Source organism: Lycium barbarum, chromosome 4 (assembly GCF_019175385.1).
Source record: "Lycium barbarum isolate Lr01 chromosome 4, ASM1917538v2, whole genome shotgun sequence".
In the NCBI taxonomy this organism is placed as follows: Eukaryota; Viridiplantae; Streptophyta; class Magnoliopsida; order Solanales; family Solanaceae; genus Lycium; species Lycium barbarum.
In genome coordinates, this window is record NC_083340.1 from 146,459,312 (window position 1) to 146,475,863 (window position 16,552).

The 16,552-nt window shown below is 34.7% G+C and overlaps 2 protein-coding genes across 3 annotated transcripts; one reads left to right on the forward strand and one right to left on the reverse strand.

The window, feature by feature from the left end:
• The first annotated feature begins 853 nt into the window (after positions 1–853).
• Positions 854–8,595, forward strand: LOC132636896 (uncharacterized). 2 transcript variants are annotated; one of them, XR_009581484.1, is made up of 13 exons: positions 854–1,287; positions 2,290–2,464; positions 3,159–3,242; positions 3,343–3,584; positions 3,670–3,883; positions 4,655–4,734; positions 4,965–5,049; positions 5,663–5,794; positions 5,867–5,980; positions 6,928–6,972; positions 7,403–7,487; positions 7,960–8,112; positions 8,332–8,595. XR_009581484.1 is itself a non-coding variant. In XM_060353967.1 (12 exons), the coding sequence occupies exons 1-12, from the start codon at positions 1,058–1,060 to the stop codon at positions 8,049–8,051; spliced, it is 1,578 nt and encodes a 525-aa protein (XP_060209950.1). In that variant the 5' UTR covers positions 854–1,057; the 3' UTR covers positions 8,052–8,325. The 2 variants fall into 2 exon arrangements, 1 of the variants encoding a protein (XP_060209950.1); XM_060353967.1 differs by lacking the exon at positions 8,332–8,595 and having other exon boundaries at positions 7,960–8,325.
• Positions 8,596–9,342: 747 nt separating this feature from the next.
• On the reverse strand, positions 9,343–16,350 carry LOC132636897 (mitogen-activated protein kinase kinase SIPKK). Its single transcript, XM_060353968.1, has 9 exons — positions 15,902–16,350; positions 15,095–15,179; positions 14,304–14,438; positions 13,129–13,353; positions 12,864–13,046; positions 11,944–12,167; positions 11,219–11,264; positions 11,024–11,125; positions 9,343–9,752 (listed from the first exon to the last, which is right to left on the reverse strand). The coding sequence occupies exons 1-8, from the start codon at positions 15,976–15,978 to the stop codon at positions 11,027–11,029; spliced, it is 1,074 nt and encodes a 357-aa protein (XP_060209951.1). The 5' UTR covers positions 15,979–16,350; the 3' UTR covers positions 9,343–9,752; positions 11,024–11,026.
• Positions 16,351–16,552: the final 202 nt, after the last annotated feature.

Sequence of the window (16,552 nt, forward strand, 5' to 3'; positions counted from 1 at the left end):
CCTCACATTATATAATTCCCTTCACCATTTCCTCTTTCCTTACCCCCAATTTCAAAAAATAAAATAAAAACAGAATATAAGTGGGACCTACCAGTGCCACGTTGGCAATAAACAAAAATTATAAACCATTTAAAAAGCGCTAACTAACAGCCTTCTTTAACACTTCCCATTTGCTGTTATTTTTTCCTCAAAGTTCCCTCTGTCCAATTCTGTCTTCATTCTCCGTATACAATCTTCCCATCAAACAAAAAAAAAAAAAAAGTTCAATAATTTCCCAATCTTCTACTTCGCCAATTCGCTCAATCGTCATTCGACGATTGATAGAATATTAATAGAATTTAGAGCATAAGATAGTAAAGAGAAGTTTCCACCATAGAAATAGTAAAAATAGTTTAAGTAAAAGAAACAATAGTAGTAATATAATTTAGAGCATAAAATAGTAGTACTTAATAGAATGATAGATATAAATATCATTCATTTTTGTATCGACAAGGGCATATATGATTTCAACTTGGCATAATACATAGATAAACATCTTAAATTAGCCTCACTTTGTCTCTATTGTATCTCGTGGACACCCGATATTGACATGACACATAAATTTGAGAGGTGTCTCAATGATTATTCTGTAAGGTGGAGTGTTCAACCGACAAAGTGGACACCAATACAGGTGTCTTGAATGATTCAACGACAGTAAAGCAAGTTTAAGAGCATTTATGTATTCCGCCTTTCAACTATTAATTAACAAATGAAAAATATGAACAATTTCACAATATAAGTGGGACCCAGCCGAAAATACAGTGCCACGTTGGCAATAAACAATAAATTATAAACCATTTAAAAAGCGCTAACTAACAGCCTTCTTTTAACACTTCCCATTTACTGTTATTTTTTTCTCTCAAAGTTCCCTCCGTCCAATTCTGTCTTCATTCTCCTTATACAATCTTCCCATCAAACAAAAAAAAAAAATCAAAAAAAAGTTGAATAATTTGCCCTTCATCTTCTTCTTCGCCAATTCGATCAATCATACGATTGATCGAATTTTAATTAGAATTAAATGGCGAAGAACAGAGATGAGGAAGAAGAAGGACAACAACAACAACAACATAATAATAATAATAATAATAATAATAATAAAGTGGTTGTAGCATTGAAAGAGGAAGAAGAGGAAGAATTGGAGGAACAATTAGGCTCTAGTTTAACTCTTGAACGTGTCGCTGCTGCTAAGAAATTGATTGAAGATCATTATAAATCTCACATGAAACTCATCCAGGATCGTAAACAAAGGTTTAATTTAATTTAATTTAATTTAATTTCCTCATCATCATCATCATCATCATCATCATATATATCTTACTTTTTATTATATGATTTTGAAATTTTAATGTTTATGTAACGTGATTTTTTAGAATACTTCAGATTTTGAATTGAAAATGTGTGCATTCTGTAGAAAACTTTAGAAATAGCATATGAAACTCATCAAGGATCGTAAACAAAGGTTTAATTTAATTTCCTCATCATCATCATCATATATTATTTTTTATTATATGATTTTGAAATTTTAATGTTTATGTAAATGCGTTTGTGAAGCATTTATTTTTAATGCGACGTGATTATAAATTGCACATGAAACTTATCCAGGATCGCCTCGTCATTTCTCTTAGATTATATTATATGATTTTGAAATTTTAGTGTTTATGTAAATGCGTTTGTACGATATTTATTAGGAATGCTAAATGTGATTTTTTAGAATACTTGAAAATGTGTGCATTCTGTAGAAAACTTTAGATTTTGATCGAAGATCATTATAAATCGCAGGATTATGAACTTTCATTTCGGATTTCATGTTTGTATGGCATTTATTTGGAATGCAACCTGTGATTTTGTTAGAATATTTTAGATTTTGAATTGGAAATTTGTGCAACATGTAGCTTGATAATCTCAATATGGTATGGCAGTGGCGGAGCCAGGATTTTTTCATTAGCGGATTCAAAAATATAAAAAAATAAGAAATGAGGAAGCCAAGGGGGTTCAACATCTACAATTTATACATAAAAAATAATTTTAACCTTGTGTATACATGGTAATTTTCCGCCGAAGGGGGTTCGGGTAAACACCCTGGCCACCACTTGGCTCCGCTCCTGTGGCATGGAGGTTGATAGCTAGGTAAAAGTGATAAGTAGTAATATGAACTTTTTTATTTTTGAACCAAAAATACATAGGCACAGCATCGGAATTTTGACAATTCTTTTGTGTATCCCCTCATGTATTATTGTGTATAAACTGTAGGCGTTTACTGCTAGAAAAGAAATTGGAAAGCTCTGGTGTACCAAAGGAGGAACAAATGGACTTTCTAAAGGAATTGGAAAGAAAAGAGACAGAGTATATCCGACTGAAGCGTCACAAGATTTCTGTTGATGATTTTGAGCTTTTGACGATCATCGGTAGAGGAGCTTTTGGAGAGGTTTGAGATTCTGTAATCTCTTTAGATTGAAAAATATTTCATTCTTCAGGGATTGAGTTTTCCCCGCTATGTTTGTGTTATCTGGACCGTTCAACTTGTTTAAGACTGAATTGTAAAATATGAAATTATCACAACTTCTATAGAGTTGGTTTCTATGCCATCCATTTCAATGATCAACTGCTTCATATGCTTAACCAGGAGGAGCATGTTCAATGAATTCCTTCCATTCTCATGCAACATCCATAATCAGTCTGTACCATCTCAAGATGCATCATAAAAAAATATTTAGACATTAAATAATTGGGGCCACTCATGATGCTTTTGCTTTTGTATCTCTCCCTATTCTAATGTAGCTCTGTGTTATAATAATTGATGTTTTTGGAGCATCCTAAGTAAGTTTGAAAATCTTAATTGCTTCCCAAGGCTACTGTAGTATTCAGGAAGATAAATTTCGTTGGTCCTTTTATTGGACACTAAGGCAGCCTGGTGCATTAAACTCCAGCTATGCATGGGGTCCAGGGAAGGGATGGGCCATATTGCGTCTATTTGTACGTAACGTTACCTTATATTTCTGCAAGAGGTTATTTCCACGGCTTGAACCCGTGACCTCGTGGTCACATGAAATGTGTTTCCTGTTTACCGGCACTTGCTCCTGATAATGAGGTTCTGATTCTTATTCAAATCTATTTTGCAGGTCAGGTTGTGCCGGGATAAAATATCTGGAAATATATATGCAATGAAAAAGTTGAAGAAGTCTGAAATGCTAAGTAGGGGGCAGGTGGGACCAGATCCTTCATAACAAGTTTAAGGGGCCAACAGGAATTTGCTTTCTGTTTTAAGAAGTGGTCTGAGTTTCTTACCATCTCTTTATGTTGCAGGTCGAACATGTTAGGGCCGAAAGGAATTTGCTTGCTGAAGTAGCAAGCCACTTTATTGTTAAACTTTTTTATTCTTTTCAAGATGCTGATTACTTGTATCTAGTAATGGAATATTTGCCTGGTGGTGATATGATGACGTTGCTGATGAGGGAGGAGACGTTAACTGAGACAGTCGCAAGATTTTACATTGCTCAAAGTGTTTTGGCCATAGAGTCTATTCATAAGCATAACTACATTCACAGGTAGTTAATCCTATACACTGGAGTCTTACAAAAGATTTGAAATGATTTCAAGGGTTTATGTCTTTTACATAATGTTTTTTTGCAGGGATATTAAGCCTGACAATCTTCTTTTGGACAAAAATGGACACATGAGGCTGTCTGATTTTGGTCTATGCAAGCCCCTTGACTGTTCTAATTTATCTCCTATAAATGAAAATGAAGTGATGGATGGTGAGGACTCAAGCGGATCTGCTAACAAGGGAACTGGTTGGAATTCCCTTGAACAACTGCAGCATTGGCAAATAAACAGAAGAAAATTAGTAAGTCGGACATTATTAACAGAAACACAGCTTATCTCATGAATTATAAACTTAATCAGAATCCTTATTTTTGTTGATTTTTCAAGGATCATAGATGTGCAGTAGAAAAATTAATAATCGGAAGAAAAGTACTAGTAATATCTAGAACAAGAACAATTGGTTTCGGGAGAATAATGTAGTTCTCTCCGTAAGTTTCGGACCTGGAGTATCGAATTAATCATATGCAGAACTATCTACCACCATTATTCCAGCTTTAGATAGTGTGAACTTTGTAATGTAATAAGGGAAACACAGCTCCAATAATTGGGTTGCTAAATGACATATCAATCAAGTCTATTGTGAACTTTAACCTTCCACTTAAGATTGAGAAATAATATAAAATCAGTTTTGCTTTCCTGTTATTTTGTTGAATTTAGCACCGATACGTTGCTGCTTAAAAGTGTTACGTTTTGTTAAAACAAAAACCTTTTACCCAGTGTGGACCATCTGAAAAAATTGAATTACTTAGATGAACGTTGTTAAGACTGAAAGATAGAGCAGAATAACTAATGTTGTGTCTTACTCTTATTTATATTCTGAAGTAACAGATCTTGGTCAATAACTGTTAAGACAAGACTACCCTTTTCTATTACTCATCTTCACATGAGTAATGGAAACAAACTAGAAACATCATTTACTATTCCAAGAAATGACCTTTTGCTGCGATCTTAATTCCATGACATATTTGTTAATTAGTTACCATAACCTTTAATATTACCTGTTGTATGGCAGGCATTTTCAACAGTTGGCACTCCTGACTATATTGCTCCTGAGGTCTTACTGAAGAAAGGCTATGGAGTGGAATGTGATTGGTTAGTTTTCTTACTCTTTGTGATTAACGTGGATTTTTAATTAGCTGGTGTTTTAAATTTTTTGATATCTTTCCTTTTCAAAGTTTAAACATGACTGTTTCATGCACTTGTTGCTGAACATAGCTCACATGTTTCAATTATGTTTTTTCTTTTAGGTATGATCCCATTGAATAGACAAAGTAAATTTAGTAGACTTAATCCATTTTCCTCTTTTCTCTTGCTTCATTCAGGTGGTCACTTGGCGCCATCATGTACGAGATGCTCATTGGTTATCCCCCTTTCTACTCTGAAGATCCGATAACGACATGTAGAAAGGTATAGTGATCCGCAAGAGTGTGTGCCAATTCTTTTAGGAGCATTGATACTACATAATTTACAACTTTGGAAAGGATATCTACTTTCTCATGTTCAACATTGATGATGGCACTGGGATTATTTATCCTGTGTATTTAGTTAACAATCAAATTATCTTGTGAATACTTTGAAATACTTGTGCAGGGCTGGAAAAATGGTTAAAAGAACAAGTAACCATCCAATCCAACCCATTAGACATGGGTTGGATAACCAACTTCTTAAAAATGGATATCCAGATAGATAATAAGAATATCCATATTATCAATACCCATTTGTCTGCTTGTTATTTTTCATGAGTTCTTGCTTTCTGGGAGTCTAAGCTTATTTTGGCTTTTAGCTTGTATTCTTAGCTGGCTATTCCTGAAACCATTGTTTATTCGGTTATCCATATTATCCGTTGGTTAACCCACTTTTTATTGTTTAACGCATTTTCGACCCAACCATATGCGATCCGACCCGCCCGTTTGCCACTCCTAATCCCTGTGCAACCTGTCCGATCCAATGGTAGTTCAGTTAGGATGCTTATGTAGTATGATTTAAATTCTACGCCTTGACACTTGTTCTGGTTCTACAGATTGTTCATTGGAGAAATCACGTAAAATTTCCGGAGGAAGCAAGATTGACTCCTGAAGCCAAAGACCTGATCTGTAGGTTGCTTTGTGAAGCTGAAAGTCGTCTTGGTTGTCGAGGTGCAGATCAAATAAAGGTTGGTGTAACAAGGAAAGTCTCATTTTGAATCAATTATAGAATCTTATGTTTTATTCATGAATATAATCAGGCTCACCCCTGGTTCAAAGACATAAAGTGGGATAAACTTTATGACATGGAGGCAGCATTTAAGCCAGAAGTCAATAATGATCTAGACACACAAAATTTCATGAAGTTTGATGAGGTGAATTACCATCTATATCTTATTCCATTTCTGTCTTCTTTTTCCAAATTTTAGAGTAAGTTTGTGAGAAGTGATATTTCATCTTCGTAACCTAATCGTGACAGTATGTCCACATGGTTCACTACTACACAAGCTACATTATTGTTTATGCTGTGATCAATAGTTAACCTTGGTGATCTTATGACCTTTGGTATTTTGGTAGCGGATACAGAGTGTAATATGTGGGTTCACGGGACCCAATAGCTTTTGCCTAGACCGTATATATGTATTAAAATATCCACTAAATAACTATAAATATTTGATTGTGAACCCAATAATTATTGTACACTAACTTGCGGTTGTTGTGGGAGAACCCATAAACTTCAAATCGTGGATCTGCATCTGCAATGGAACATGTTATCAACTTTTTCATACTTAAATCCTACTCTTTTTCATTTGAGTGGAAGGATATTACGGAGAGAAGGCAGGGCTAGCTAATCCTTTTTTCTCATGTTTCCCTTTTCTGATGACAGTTCCATATTGATCTGATTCAATTTTAGTTGTTATTCTTCTACAAAAGGCTTAAACTCTATGATTTGATTAGTACAAGTTTATATGGTTATTCAACCATGACGAGACAAAATTCCACTAAGAGTATGTTTCCACCTAAGTGTTGGAGGTAAAAAAAAAAAAAAGTAGTCCAGAAGAAGTGAAAAAGTAAAAGAGGAGAAATAAAAGCAAAATGAGAATGAAAAGCAGAATTGAAGGATCAAAGCTAATTCTTATCACCAAATGCAGAGGACCATTTTCTGGATAAAACTGCTAAAATTAACACCTTTTATTTTCATTTGAATATCCTTAAGCTTTGGTTTGGATGATCAATTTGATGTTCATGTTTAACTGCTGTTGATAACAATGCTTAGTTGAGAATTCTTTCGCAACTAATGTACATTTGCAACTCACTGCAGGCAAATCAAGCACCTGCAAAAAACAGTTCAGGACCCCAAAGAAAGGTGAGTTTTCTTTTGCCATGATGAGTTAAGTAGTCTTATTTGAGCAAATCTGAAAGTTTTAACATTTTATTTTGGTTTCTATTATGTATGTGAGAAATTTTACATGAAATTTTTCTTAGAATTTTGAGTTTATGGGATGTCTAACAGTTTTACAAGATGAGTCAGGAATCTAAGTTTCAGATATGTGCTATTGAATTTAGACTCATAATAGCGTAGATGACTAGTGCTTATGTATGACTCATGATGATATATCTTTTGCATCTCTATGTTCCATACTGAATGAAATCATGTTTTGCTGTGCGTCTTGCTATAATCGTCTTTGACATTTTCTTCTCCAGCTGACTTTTCTAATTCTCCTTTCCCGCACACCTTTTCTTCCCATGCCATGCTTAAGTAAAAAAAATTTCTGTTGTAATATTTATTTTGGCAGAAGCGTCTGATTCCCGAAGATTTAAGTTTTGTTGGCTATACCTACAAGAATTTTGAGGCTGTCAAGGGATTGCGACATTCTTCAGGTATTGACTTCGATATACTCTCTGACTAATAGTTCTATAATTTTATTTTTGAAGTGAGCTCATGTTGCATGCTCTATCATCTATTATGTCACTGCTAATTCTAATGCATGTTGTGACATGTTTAAGTACTTGGCTGGTAAATTATTTATATATAGTACTCACATGTATTGATATATGTCTTAATGTCTTCATTGAACTAAAGTTATAAGTAGGTTTAACTTTCTGTGTACCAGCTTCAATTTCTCGAGGATGATTGGTCATGGCCTCAACTCGACATTTATGTACTTGCTGGATACAGAAAACTTTGATATCTTGCTGATGGTTTTAACTTTCATGTATAATGTTGTGTATGTGCTGGTTTCTTGAATGAGCTGTCTATAGTAGGTTTAAACTGTTTGGAGCCCTAGTTTGATTGCTCTCCTCTCCTAGCAAGTATATTAAAATGTTGTTAACTGCCATTATATCCTTGTAGGAGATTCTGCAGTGGATTTCTCAGGCAAGTGTTCAATCGATGAGAACGAAATGCTTGTCCATGCTGCATCAGCAGATACTGTATCTCTGTGATGAACGCCAAGTTTTGCGATAAAACTGACTGATCAACATGCCATTTTTATGGTTTCTGGAGGTAATACATTGTGTCTTCAATTCGAGTTCCGACCTTTGCTCCTTTGTCCACAAAGCAGATTGCCATTTACAACACTTTTAACTGTAAAAGTGACAATATAGGATCTCTGGGTAGGTTTCTTGCAGCTATCAATAGGAGTTTTTTTTTTTTTCAAACTTGAAAAGTTGTGTACAAACATTAAGAGATCATTTAACTAGAGACCCCTTTTCTTATCCCCAGATTTTGTAGATTCACTCACACAGCTGGACCAAGAAAATGGGGAATTCAAATAGTTTGCTTCCGCCTAAATCAGTGATTGTATTTTTTCCGGTAGCTAGAGGTGTCAAATGAGCGAGTTAGTTTTGAATGGGTTGAATCTATGAATGTATCAACCACAACATACCCAGTGTATTTCCACAGGAATCTATGAATGGACCGTGACCAAAATTTCGATACGCCTAAAGTTTGATTGGGAAAAAATGGATAAGAGTTATACCCCAACCTGCCCAACTTAAAAGTGTCTCTCCATTTGATTGTTTCATTTCTATCAATAATTCAATCTAGCTATAAGTTGATGTTGATTAGAGGTGATAAACAAACTTGAGTCCTACTCCTAAGGATAAAAAATCACAAAACGACATAATCAAGTAAATCATTATTGTATTTTTCCGGCAACTAGAGGTGTCAAATGAGGGAGCTGGATTAGAATGGGTTGAATCAATGAATGCACCATGACCGAACAGTTCGATACAACTCGAGTTTCACGGGATAAAACATGAATTATAACCCCAGCTTACCCAACTTAAAAGTGTTTATCCATTTGTTTGCTTCATTTATTTCAATAATTCAATTTAGCTATGAGTTGCTAAAAATGGTCAACTTGAAATCTCAAAGGAAGTTCCAGAAGAAAATGTAGCGCTGGATATTCCCAATTAGTCACATTGTGGATGTAACTTGCAAGTCATGATAAAGTAAAAGGGAAATATTGCATACTTTTAGCCTTCCATTTTATGAAAGCTAGCTCCATACAGGATTAGCTATATCTATATTACTTTCAATAATATTGGTGGAATGTATTACCATGATAACCATTATGACTAAAAAATATTCTAGTTGAATGATTGATTTAATATGCTTCACGAGAACTTTTAGTGTTCTGATATCCTTAAATACTGCCCTTAATTTCCATATTCTACATGCAAAAATTTCCATATTCTACATGCAAAACTTCAATATAGAAAACAAAATTGATTCATTAAAAGGTCTCTAAATTGATCATTAGGAGAAATGAGAGCTCAATAATTTTACAATCAATTCAACACTAACAATAAACAAGTTTATGTGCCACAAGATAGAGGTCAAATTGTAAACCAAAACACTTGCACCAAGGATTAATGTCAAAATGACGCATATGAAGAGGGATATCTGGACTACTTGTTCCCCTTGAATATAATATATTAACAGAAAATGTCATAGTTACACTCCCAACGCTACCTAACACAAGCTTGAGACGTACAATTATGGCTGCATCTGCTTCACTTGGTTCTCGACACCTCCTTAAAAGGCTTTTAATTTTTGGAACGTCACAAACTCACAATTAGAAAAGCTACTTGGCCAAAGTTCTGGTTCATGACCATCACTTGCAAGGCATTCTAGAAAACCTGTGAGAATAAGAAGTCAAATAAGTTTTAGGAATGGCACACCTAAAAGCCATTTTGGGCAATAGGATACAATTGCAATCTTGGAAATATCAGACTGGATAAAGAACTGCACATACATTACAAGGCTCGTCACAATATAATCACTGAAATCACACCAGTAGAAAAGATTCTGAAGCTCTTTCAGTTACATATATAAGTGAAATGAAACAAATCAAAAAAAAAAAAATGAGCACAAGTACAATAAACGAGGACGATTAATCATGACTTTAAAGTAAGATCTGAGTAGTAACAGAAAATCCAGTGAAGGGGACAAACAAACAAATATTTATAGAAAAAAAATTCACCATTTTCTTTCATGATAAATTGTCAAAAGCCAGACACTGGCAAGGAGTTTGTATGAGTAACAATATACAGTTTATGAGAGAATATTGAGAGGCTAAACCAAACTTGTGAAACGATGAAGCAGCATCATATTTAAAGATTCCAGTTTCAAAAACAATAAAGGAGTTTCTGGAATAGGGATTTTAAGAATTCATTTCTAATTTTTTCCTTCTAGGCATTTTGCTCTCTAATGCCAGTGTACATATTCATTTACTACAAGAATGTGTTGGATGAAAACAAATTTATAATCGAGCCAAAACAAGCTATACAGTATTTGCCCCTCATGAAAAAACAAAACCAAGTAGAATAGAGGGATTGAAGTTGCCGATTCTACAGAACAAGTACATCTATAGATTGAGGGGGGGGGGGGGGGGGGGGGGGGGAAGAAGAAGCAAATGCAGGGCTTAGATATCAGTGGCAGCACTGATACAGTTCTCTTTTTCTTTTCCTGTTCATAAATTATTGCATACAGTAATAGTTATCTGCAACAGTTACGATGTTGAATAGATTGTTGATATAGATGCTGAGGCTCTTGAGATGAATCTGAGAGGGTGATCCTTTTCTGACTTATCTTTTTTCTTTTACCCTCTCTCCCCAGAAAGAAGTTGAGCTATTGCTTTTTACTTTTCACTATGATTTCATTTATTACGTATGAAAGGTGGTCTATGATTTTACGAATTGGTTTCTTTGCGATCACTATTCCTTACCCATGTTTCCAGACCAAGAGAAAAGAAAATTTGCACCAAAGACCCTCAAATATATAGTAGAGTATACTTATAAAAGACACATAAGAATTTCCTGCCTTAAATTAATTTCTTTTGTAAAAGCTACAAAAGGAGTAAACTACCGAGGATGTGAAAATGAATCAACAAAGTTTTATGCAAACATACCAATTATAGCTCATTGAGTGTTGCCAATGGAGGTCCTGCGGATGTGAAGTAAGATCCAAGATCAACATCCAGGTCATCGTACATGGTGATGAAAGGGTGACTCTGTATTTCATGAATCCCAAAACAGCCACTAAATTAGTAATTGATCAATACACAAACCTCGAGAAAGACAAAAAAAAAGTGATTTTCACCTACCATGAGTTCATTTGCTGACAATCTGTCATTCCGGTCCTTCTGGACACTGAAACAAGTTATTGTGTAATGAGCCACCAAACCAGAAAAACAACATCTAGCAGACACTCATATGGCAATCGGATTAATAGTTCTAGACAGGAGAAAATGACAAAAATGGTTTTTATCTTTGGTGGTAGGTTCAAAATAGTCTCTTAAGTATCACTTCAGCAGTTTTGGTCCTTTAAGTTTGCCAAAAGTGAGCACTTTTGATCTCTGTCAGATATTTGCCATAGTTTGATTGTTAAATTTAATTTGAAACTGTGAAAATGAAAATATTTAATGGGAACTCAGATTTGGAAGTACATATTTTGTAGTTTATGTTATGTTTGGTCTATTTCACGAGTCTAGTGCAACTTTTTGAGGTGCAATTTCTATTATTTTTGGTCTATTTTTGTGTCAGGTGTAGTCTTTTGAGTTGCGGTTTCTGGAATTTTGATGGGAATTTCTTGTGTTTTTGGTTAAAAAGAATTTCTGCAGTTTTGGTTAAATTTAACAATCAGAGTATGGTAAATATTTGACGGAAACCAAAAGTGCTCCGTTTTGGCAGACTTAAAGGACCAAAACTGCACATTTGGTACTTAAGGGACCATTTTGATCATTTTCTCTACATAACTACATTGCCAGCTCAAATCTAATGAGGATTGTAGATTTGGAAGTAAGCTGAATCTGAAACTATAGGTGCTTACCATGCAGATATGAATGAGCAGAAGTGAGGAGAAAATTGGTCAGGAGGTGCACAAGGTGCTGGTTGGTCAACTATAGTTTCCATAAGTTCATAAACATTAACCCATCCTTCATCTCCCTCGGGTGGGGTATATGGGAAATGACCTGTTGCACACTCGAGCAAAACTAAACCCAAGCTCCAAATGTCACTTTTGTAACCATAGGCACCTCCTGAAATTCTCTCTGGCTGTAGCAGACAACAGAACATCAGCAACTTGGAGGTTTTTACCATATGCAAGATTGTACTAATAAAGTTGTAGAAAAATATTTCTGTCTTATTTATGACTAAGAATTAGAGAAAATGACAAAAATTGTCCCTTATGTTTGAGAGTAGGTTCACAATAGTCCCTTAAGTATGCACTTAACAGTTTTGGTCCTTCAAGTTTGCCAAAAGTTTAACATTTTTACACTCCGTCAAATTTTACAGAACTTTGTCTGTTAGATTTGACAGTAAATATGAAAAAAAGATTTCATTATAAAACATGAAAAGAATCCCATCAAATCCTAAAATATGCAACACCAAAAACTACATTGTACACTAAAAAAATAATTTAGAGGAAAAAAAAAAAAAAAGCAAAAATTACAACTTGGAAAGCTGCACCAAACTCTAAAAATAAAAAATAGCAGAAACTACAAAAATTGTACCTCTTAATGTGAATTTCCGCTAATTTCCTTTTTTCATAGTTCCCGTCAAATCTAACATAGTTCGGTAAATATTTGACGGAGACAAAGTGTAGCTTTTGGCAAACATAAAAGACCGAACTTATTAAGTGCACACGTAAAGGACTATTTTGCACCTACCCTCGAACATAAGGGATCATTTTTGTCATTTTCTCGTAAGAATTGCCTACTCGCTTTTACAAATCAGAATGCAGATACTCACAGACATATAGTTGTACGTGCCGACAAAGGTATTAGCCAGTCCAGATGTGCTTGCCAGTACTGCACTCACACCAAAGTCGGTGATTTTGACATCACCTCTGTGATTGATTAGCAAATTCGAAGGTTTCAAATCCCTGTGAATAATATGCTTCTCATGATGAAGATACCACAAGCCTTTGAGAACCTAATTGGTAAAGGAACAAGGTTGATAACATTAGTACTTGAACAAATTCTTTCTTGCGGAATTCAAATTGTTCACTGGCTACCTGTTTGCAGATGGCAGCAAGATACCGTTCGGGTATCGTATTGACTTTTTTCAGAAAATCTGCTAGGGAGCCACCGTCCATATACTCCAAAATGATTGAGATAGCACCATTATCAAAGAATGACTGATAGCATACGACAACATATGGACACTGGGATGACTGATTAATTCTCAGTTCTTGAGCTATATGCTTGCGCATGGACTCTTCAATATTCATCTGAATAACCTGGATGAAAGAAAACTGCTGGTCATAATGGGAAACAAGAAAGTATAGTTGGTAAAATAAGGAGGCAGTGATATGCACATGAAAAATCAGACACCAGAGAAACTTAATGCATTTATTCATTTAAGGTGTGTTCGGTATGGAGGAAAACATTTTCTTCCAATTTTCCCATGTTCGGTTGGTCAAAATTTTTGGAAAACATTTTTTCCTAGGAAAACAAGTCCTTAAAAATGAAAAAGTGACTTCCCTAGTGGAAGTAGGGAAAACAAGTTCCATACGTGGCATTCCACATTGATTGTGTTCTCCCCACCCTCCAAGACACCTCATCTTCACCCACCGCCGTAGCCCCCATCCCCAACACCCCACACCCGTACCCCCCACCCCCACCACCCATAGCATTTTTTCAGATTATATATAAGTGCTTTTAGGATAATATTTTTTGTTTACCTACCGAACACAAGAAAATAAGTAAAAAACCGACTTATTTTCCTGGAAAACATTTTCCTTCATACCAAACACACCCTTAGAGGACAAATCTTTTAAGGTAGTCCGAACACAGTAAGTTGAAAAACAGTTCAGCCAGTAGATTGATGGAGGTCGCAGGTGACATTTATTTAAAATATTTAAGTGAATAAAACTCTGATAATTAAAGATCTGTTGACATCTGCTGAAGGATTGTCCAGTAGACAAACCCCTCCATCAGCATTGCAAAGAACTAATCATCCTTCTTCCCCTGCTTATGCAATCAAGAATTCAAGGCTTGAGTGTGAAAGAAGGGCTCCCTTTGTCCCAATTTACGTGGCACCATTCGGATTTCAAGAGTCAATCTTTTTAAAAGGACTATCTCACCAAATTATTGAAACATATCAAACTGATATGTAAACAATCTGCTGCTAGTCAAAGGAATCACCAACAACCAAGATAAGCAGAATAGAGATGGAAGCCATATATACCTTGAGAGCGAAAAACTGCCCAGTCCATTTATGCTGAACCAGCCGCACAATACCACCATTTCCCTTTCCAATAACTTTAACTGCTTCAAAATCAGCTAAGCATAACTGGTTGTCTGATGGCTGTATAACTGTAGGCTGAAGAAAAAATTGCAAATGCCTGAATAAATACGCCATGATAGTTGGAATTGATTGCAAAAGTACATACAAATGAAGATGTAAAACACAAAATGTCCGGTCTGGATTACTACACTCAATTCCAAGCAAGTTGGTGTCGGCTAAATGATTGACTATCCTTGTCACTCCATTTAAGCCCGTCACAGTCCAATACTATTAAAAAAAGGGTAGTTGCTCTAGCACTAGAAGTTCTCTGCATTTTATACCGGCATATAAATACCTAACAAGACTAAAAGACTCCTATCAAATGTTGGACTTAAAGTAAACATACTAATGTGATTAAAACTGAGTCCCAACTGATTGGTATTGCTTATATAAAATATATTTCCAGGTCTAGATTTAAATGCTTAAGTTACAATTTGGACCCTTCATATAAGATGAGTTCCCAATGACAGCTTTAATATCAGGATTCCAACGAGCAGCTCAATATATTCAGATCCCTCTAATTTAGCTTGCATTTCAATTTCTTTATAAGCTGGTTACGAATACGCATTCAAAAATTTGAATTCTTTGTGCATTTAAAGCTGTTAGCTAAACATTTGAGTAATTCAAACCTAAAAATTCCTATGGCAAGTTAAATAGTAAGATGCGATAAAAAGCAATTCAATCAAACCCACAGCTGCAACTTCACTCTGCGAGACAATTCGAACTCCATCTCTATTCACCAAAAGATCCCCATCCTTAAATGTCCCCGATTCAGTCCTATACAAAACAATCCCAAAAAAGGAAAATCATCAAAATACATAAGCATAGCAAAAGAGACACAAAAATAAGAGATATAAGAAGTGGATCTTAGGTTAGTAGACACACAATACCACTGCACAATTTCTTTTTAATTTTTAGTTGATATGAATTTAGCATAATAATATATTCTTGGAGACATACACACACACACACACACACACACATATATATATATATATAAGCATAGCAAAAGAGACACAAAAATAAGAGATATAAGAAGTGGATCTTAGGTTAAAAGACACACAATACCACTGCACAAACTTTTGTTTTTTATTAGTTGATATGAATTTAGCATAAAAATATATTCTTGGAGACATTTACACACACACACACATATAAGCATAGATAAACAGACACAAAAATAAGAGATATAATAAGTGGATCTTAGGTTAGTCGAAACACAATACCACTGCACAAACTTTTGTTTTTAGCAGTTGATATGAATTTAGCATAAAAATATAATCTTGGAGATATTCACACACACACACACATGTATAAGCATAGCAAAAGAGACACAAAAAGAAGAGATATAAGAAGTGGATCTTAGGATAGTAGACACACAATACCACTGCACAATTTATTTATTTTAGTTGATATGAATTTAGGATAAAAATATAATCTTGGAGACATTTACACACACACACACACAAAAAACACACATATATGGAGAGAGATATTACAGGAATTTGGAGAGATTAACTTCATCAGGAGGTGGAAGAGAAAGTTTAAGATTAGGAGCAAAAGATCCTTTCTTCATAGCTAAATCTTTGTAAAATCACAGTAAAAATTGCTTCTTTTAGCAACTTGGGGTTCTTGAATTCTTCTTAAAGTTCACTCTTTTATAGAAATCTTGAAGGAAAAATGCTTCTTTTGGCAACTTGGGGTTCTTGAATTCTACTGAAAAGTTCACTCTTTTATGGAAATCTTGAACAACCAAAATGGAAGTTGCTTCCAGGCAACTGGGGTTTTGGTAATTCTTCTTAAAGTTTGGTTTTTCTTTATGGAAATTTTGATGGTTCAAAGTTGAAATTGCTTCCAGGCAACTTGCTATTTTTGTATTCTAGTTAAAGACCACTCTTTTATGTTTTTTTTTTTTTTTTTTTTTTTTTTTTTGAAAAAATGGGAGCTTTGGGCATGTGTGTAGGTGGGTCAACTGGAAAGACTCGTGCAGCAAGTCTTGCAAATAATAGCAGAAATTATGAGGTTGTTGTATACTTGTATCTGTCAGCTTGACTATGAATAAAAAATTATACAAGAGATATACAAATGGTGATTTAAAGAAAAAGAAAATAGTACTCCATCCAAGTGTGTTTGGTACGGAGGAAAACTAT

What these genes read in the sequence shown, in the direction of transcription:
- LOC132636896 (XM_060353967.1), top strand. Translation starts at nt 1,058, where the DNA reads ATGGCGAAGAACAGAGATGAGGAAGAAGAAGGACAACAACAACAACAA. An exon ending in CGATAACGACATGTAGAAAG is followed by an intron (nt 5,050 to 5,662) that starts GTATAGTGATCC and finishes CTGGTTCTACAG; the next exon opens with ATTGTTCATTGGAGAAATCA. An exon ending in GGGATTGCGACATTCTTCAG is followed by an intron (nt 7,488 to 7,959) that starts GTATTGACTTCG and finishes ATATCCTTGTAG; the next exon opens with GAGATTCTGCAGTGGATTTC.
- LOC132636897 (XM_060353968.1), bottom strand. Translation starts at nt 15,978, where the DNA reads ATGAAGAAAGGATCTTTTGCTCCTAATCTTAAACTTTCTCTTCCACCT. An exon ending in CGCAGAGTGAAGTTGCAGCT is followed by an intron (nt 14,439 to 15,094) that starts GTGGGTTTGATT and finishes TTTTTTCTTCAG; the next exon opens with CCTACAGTTATACAGCCATC. An exon ending in GGCAGTTTTTCGCTCTCAAG is followed by an intron (nt 13,354 to 14,303) that starts GTATATATGGCT and finishes TCTTTCATCCAG; the next exon opens with GTTATTCAGATGAATATTGA.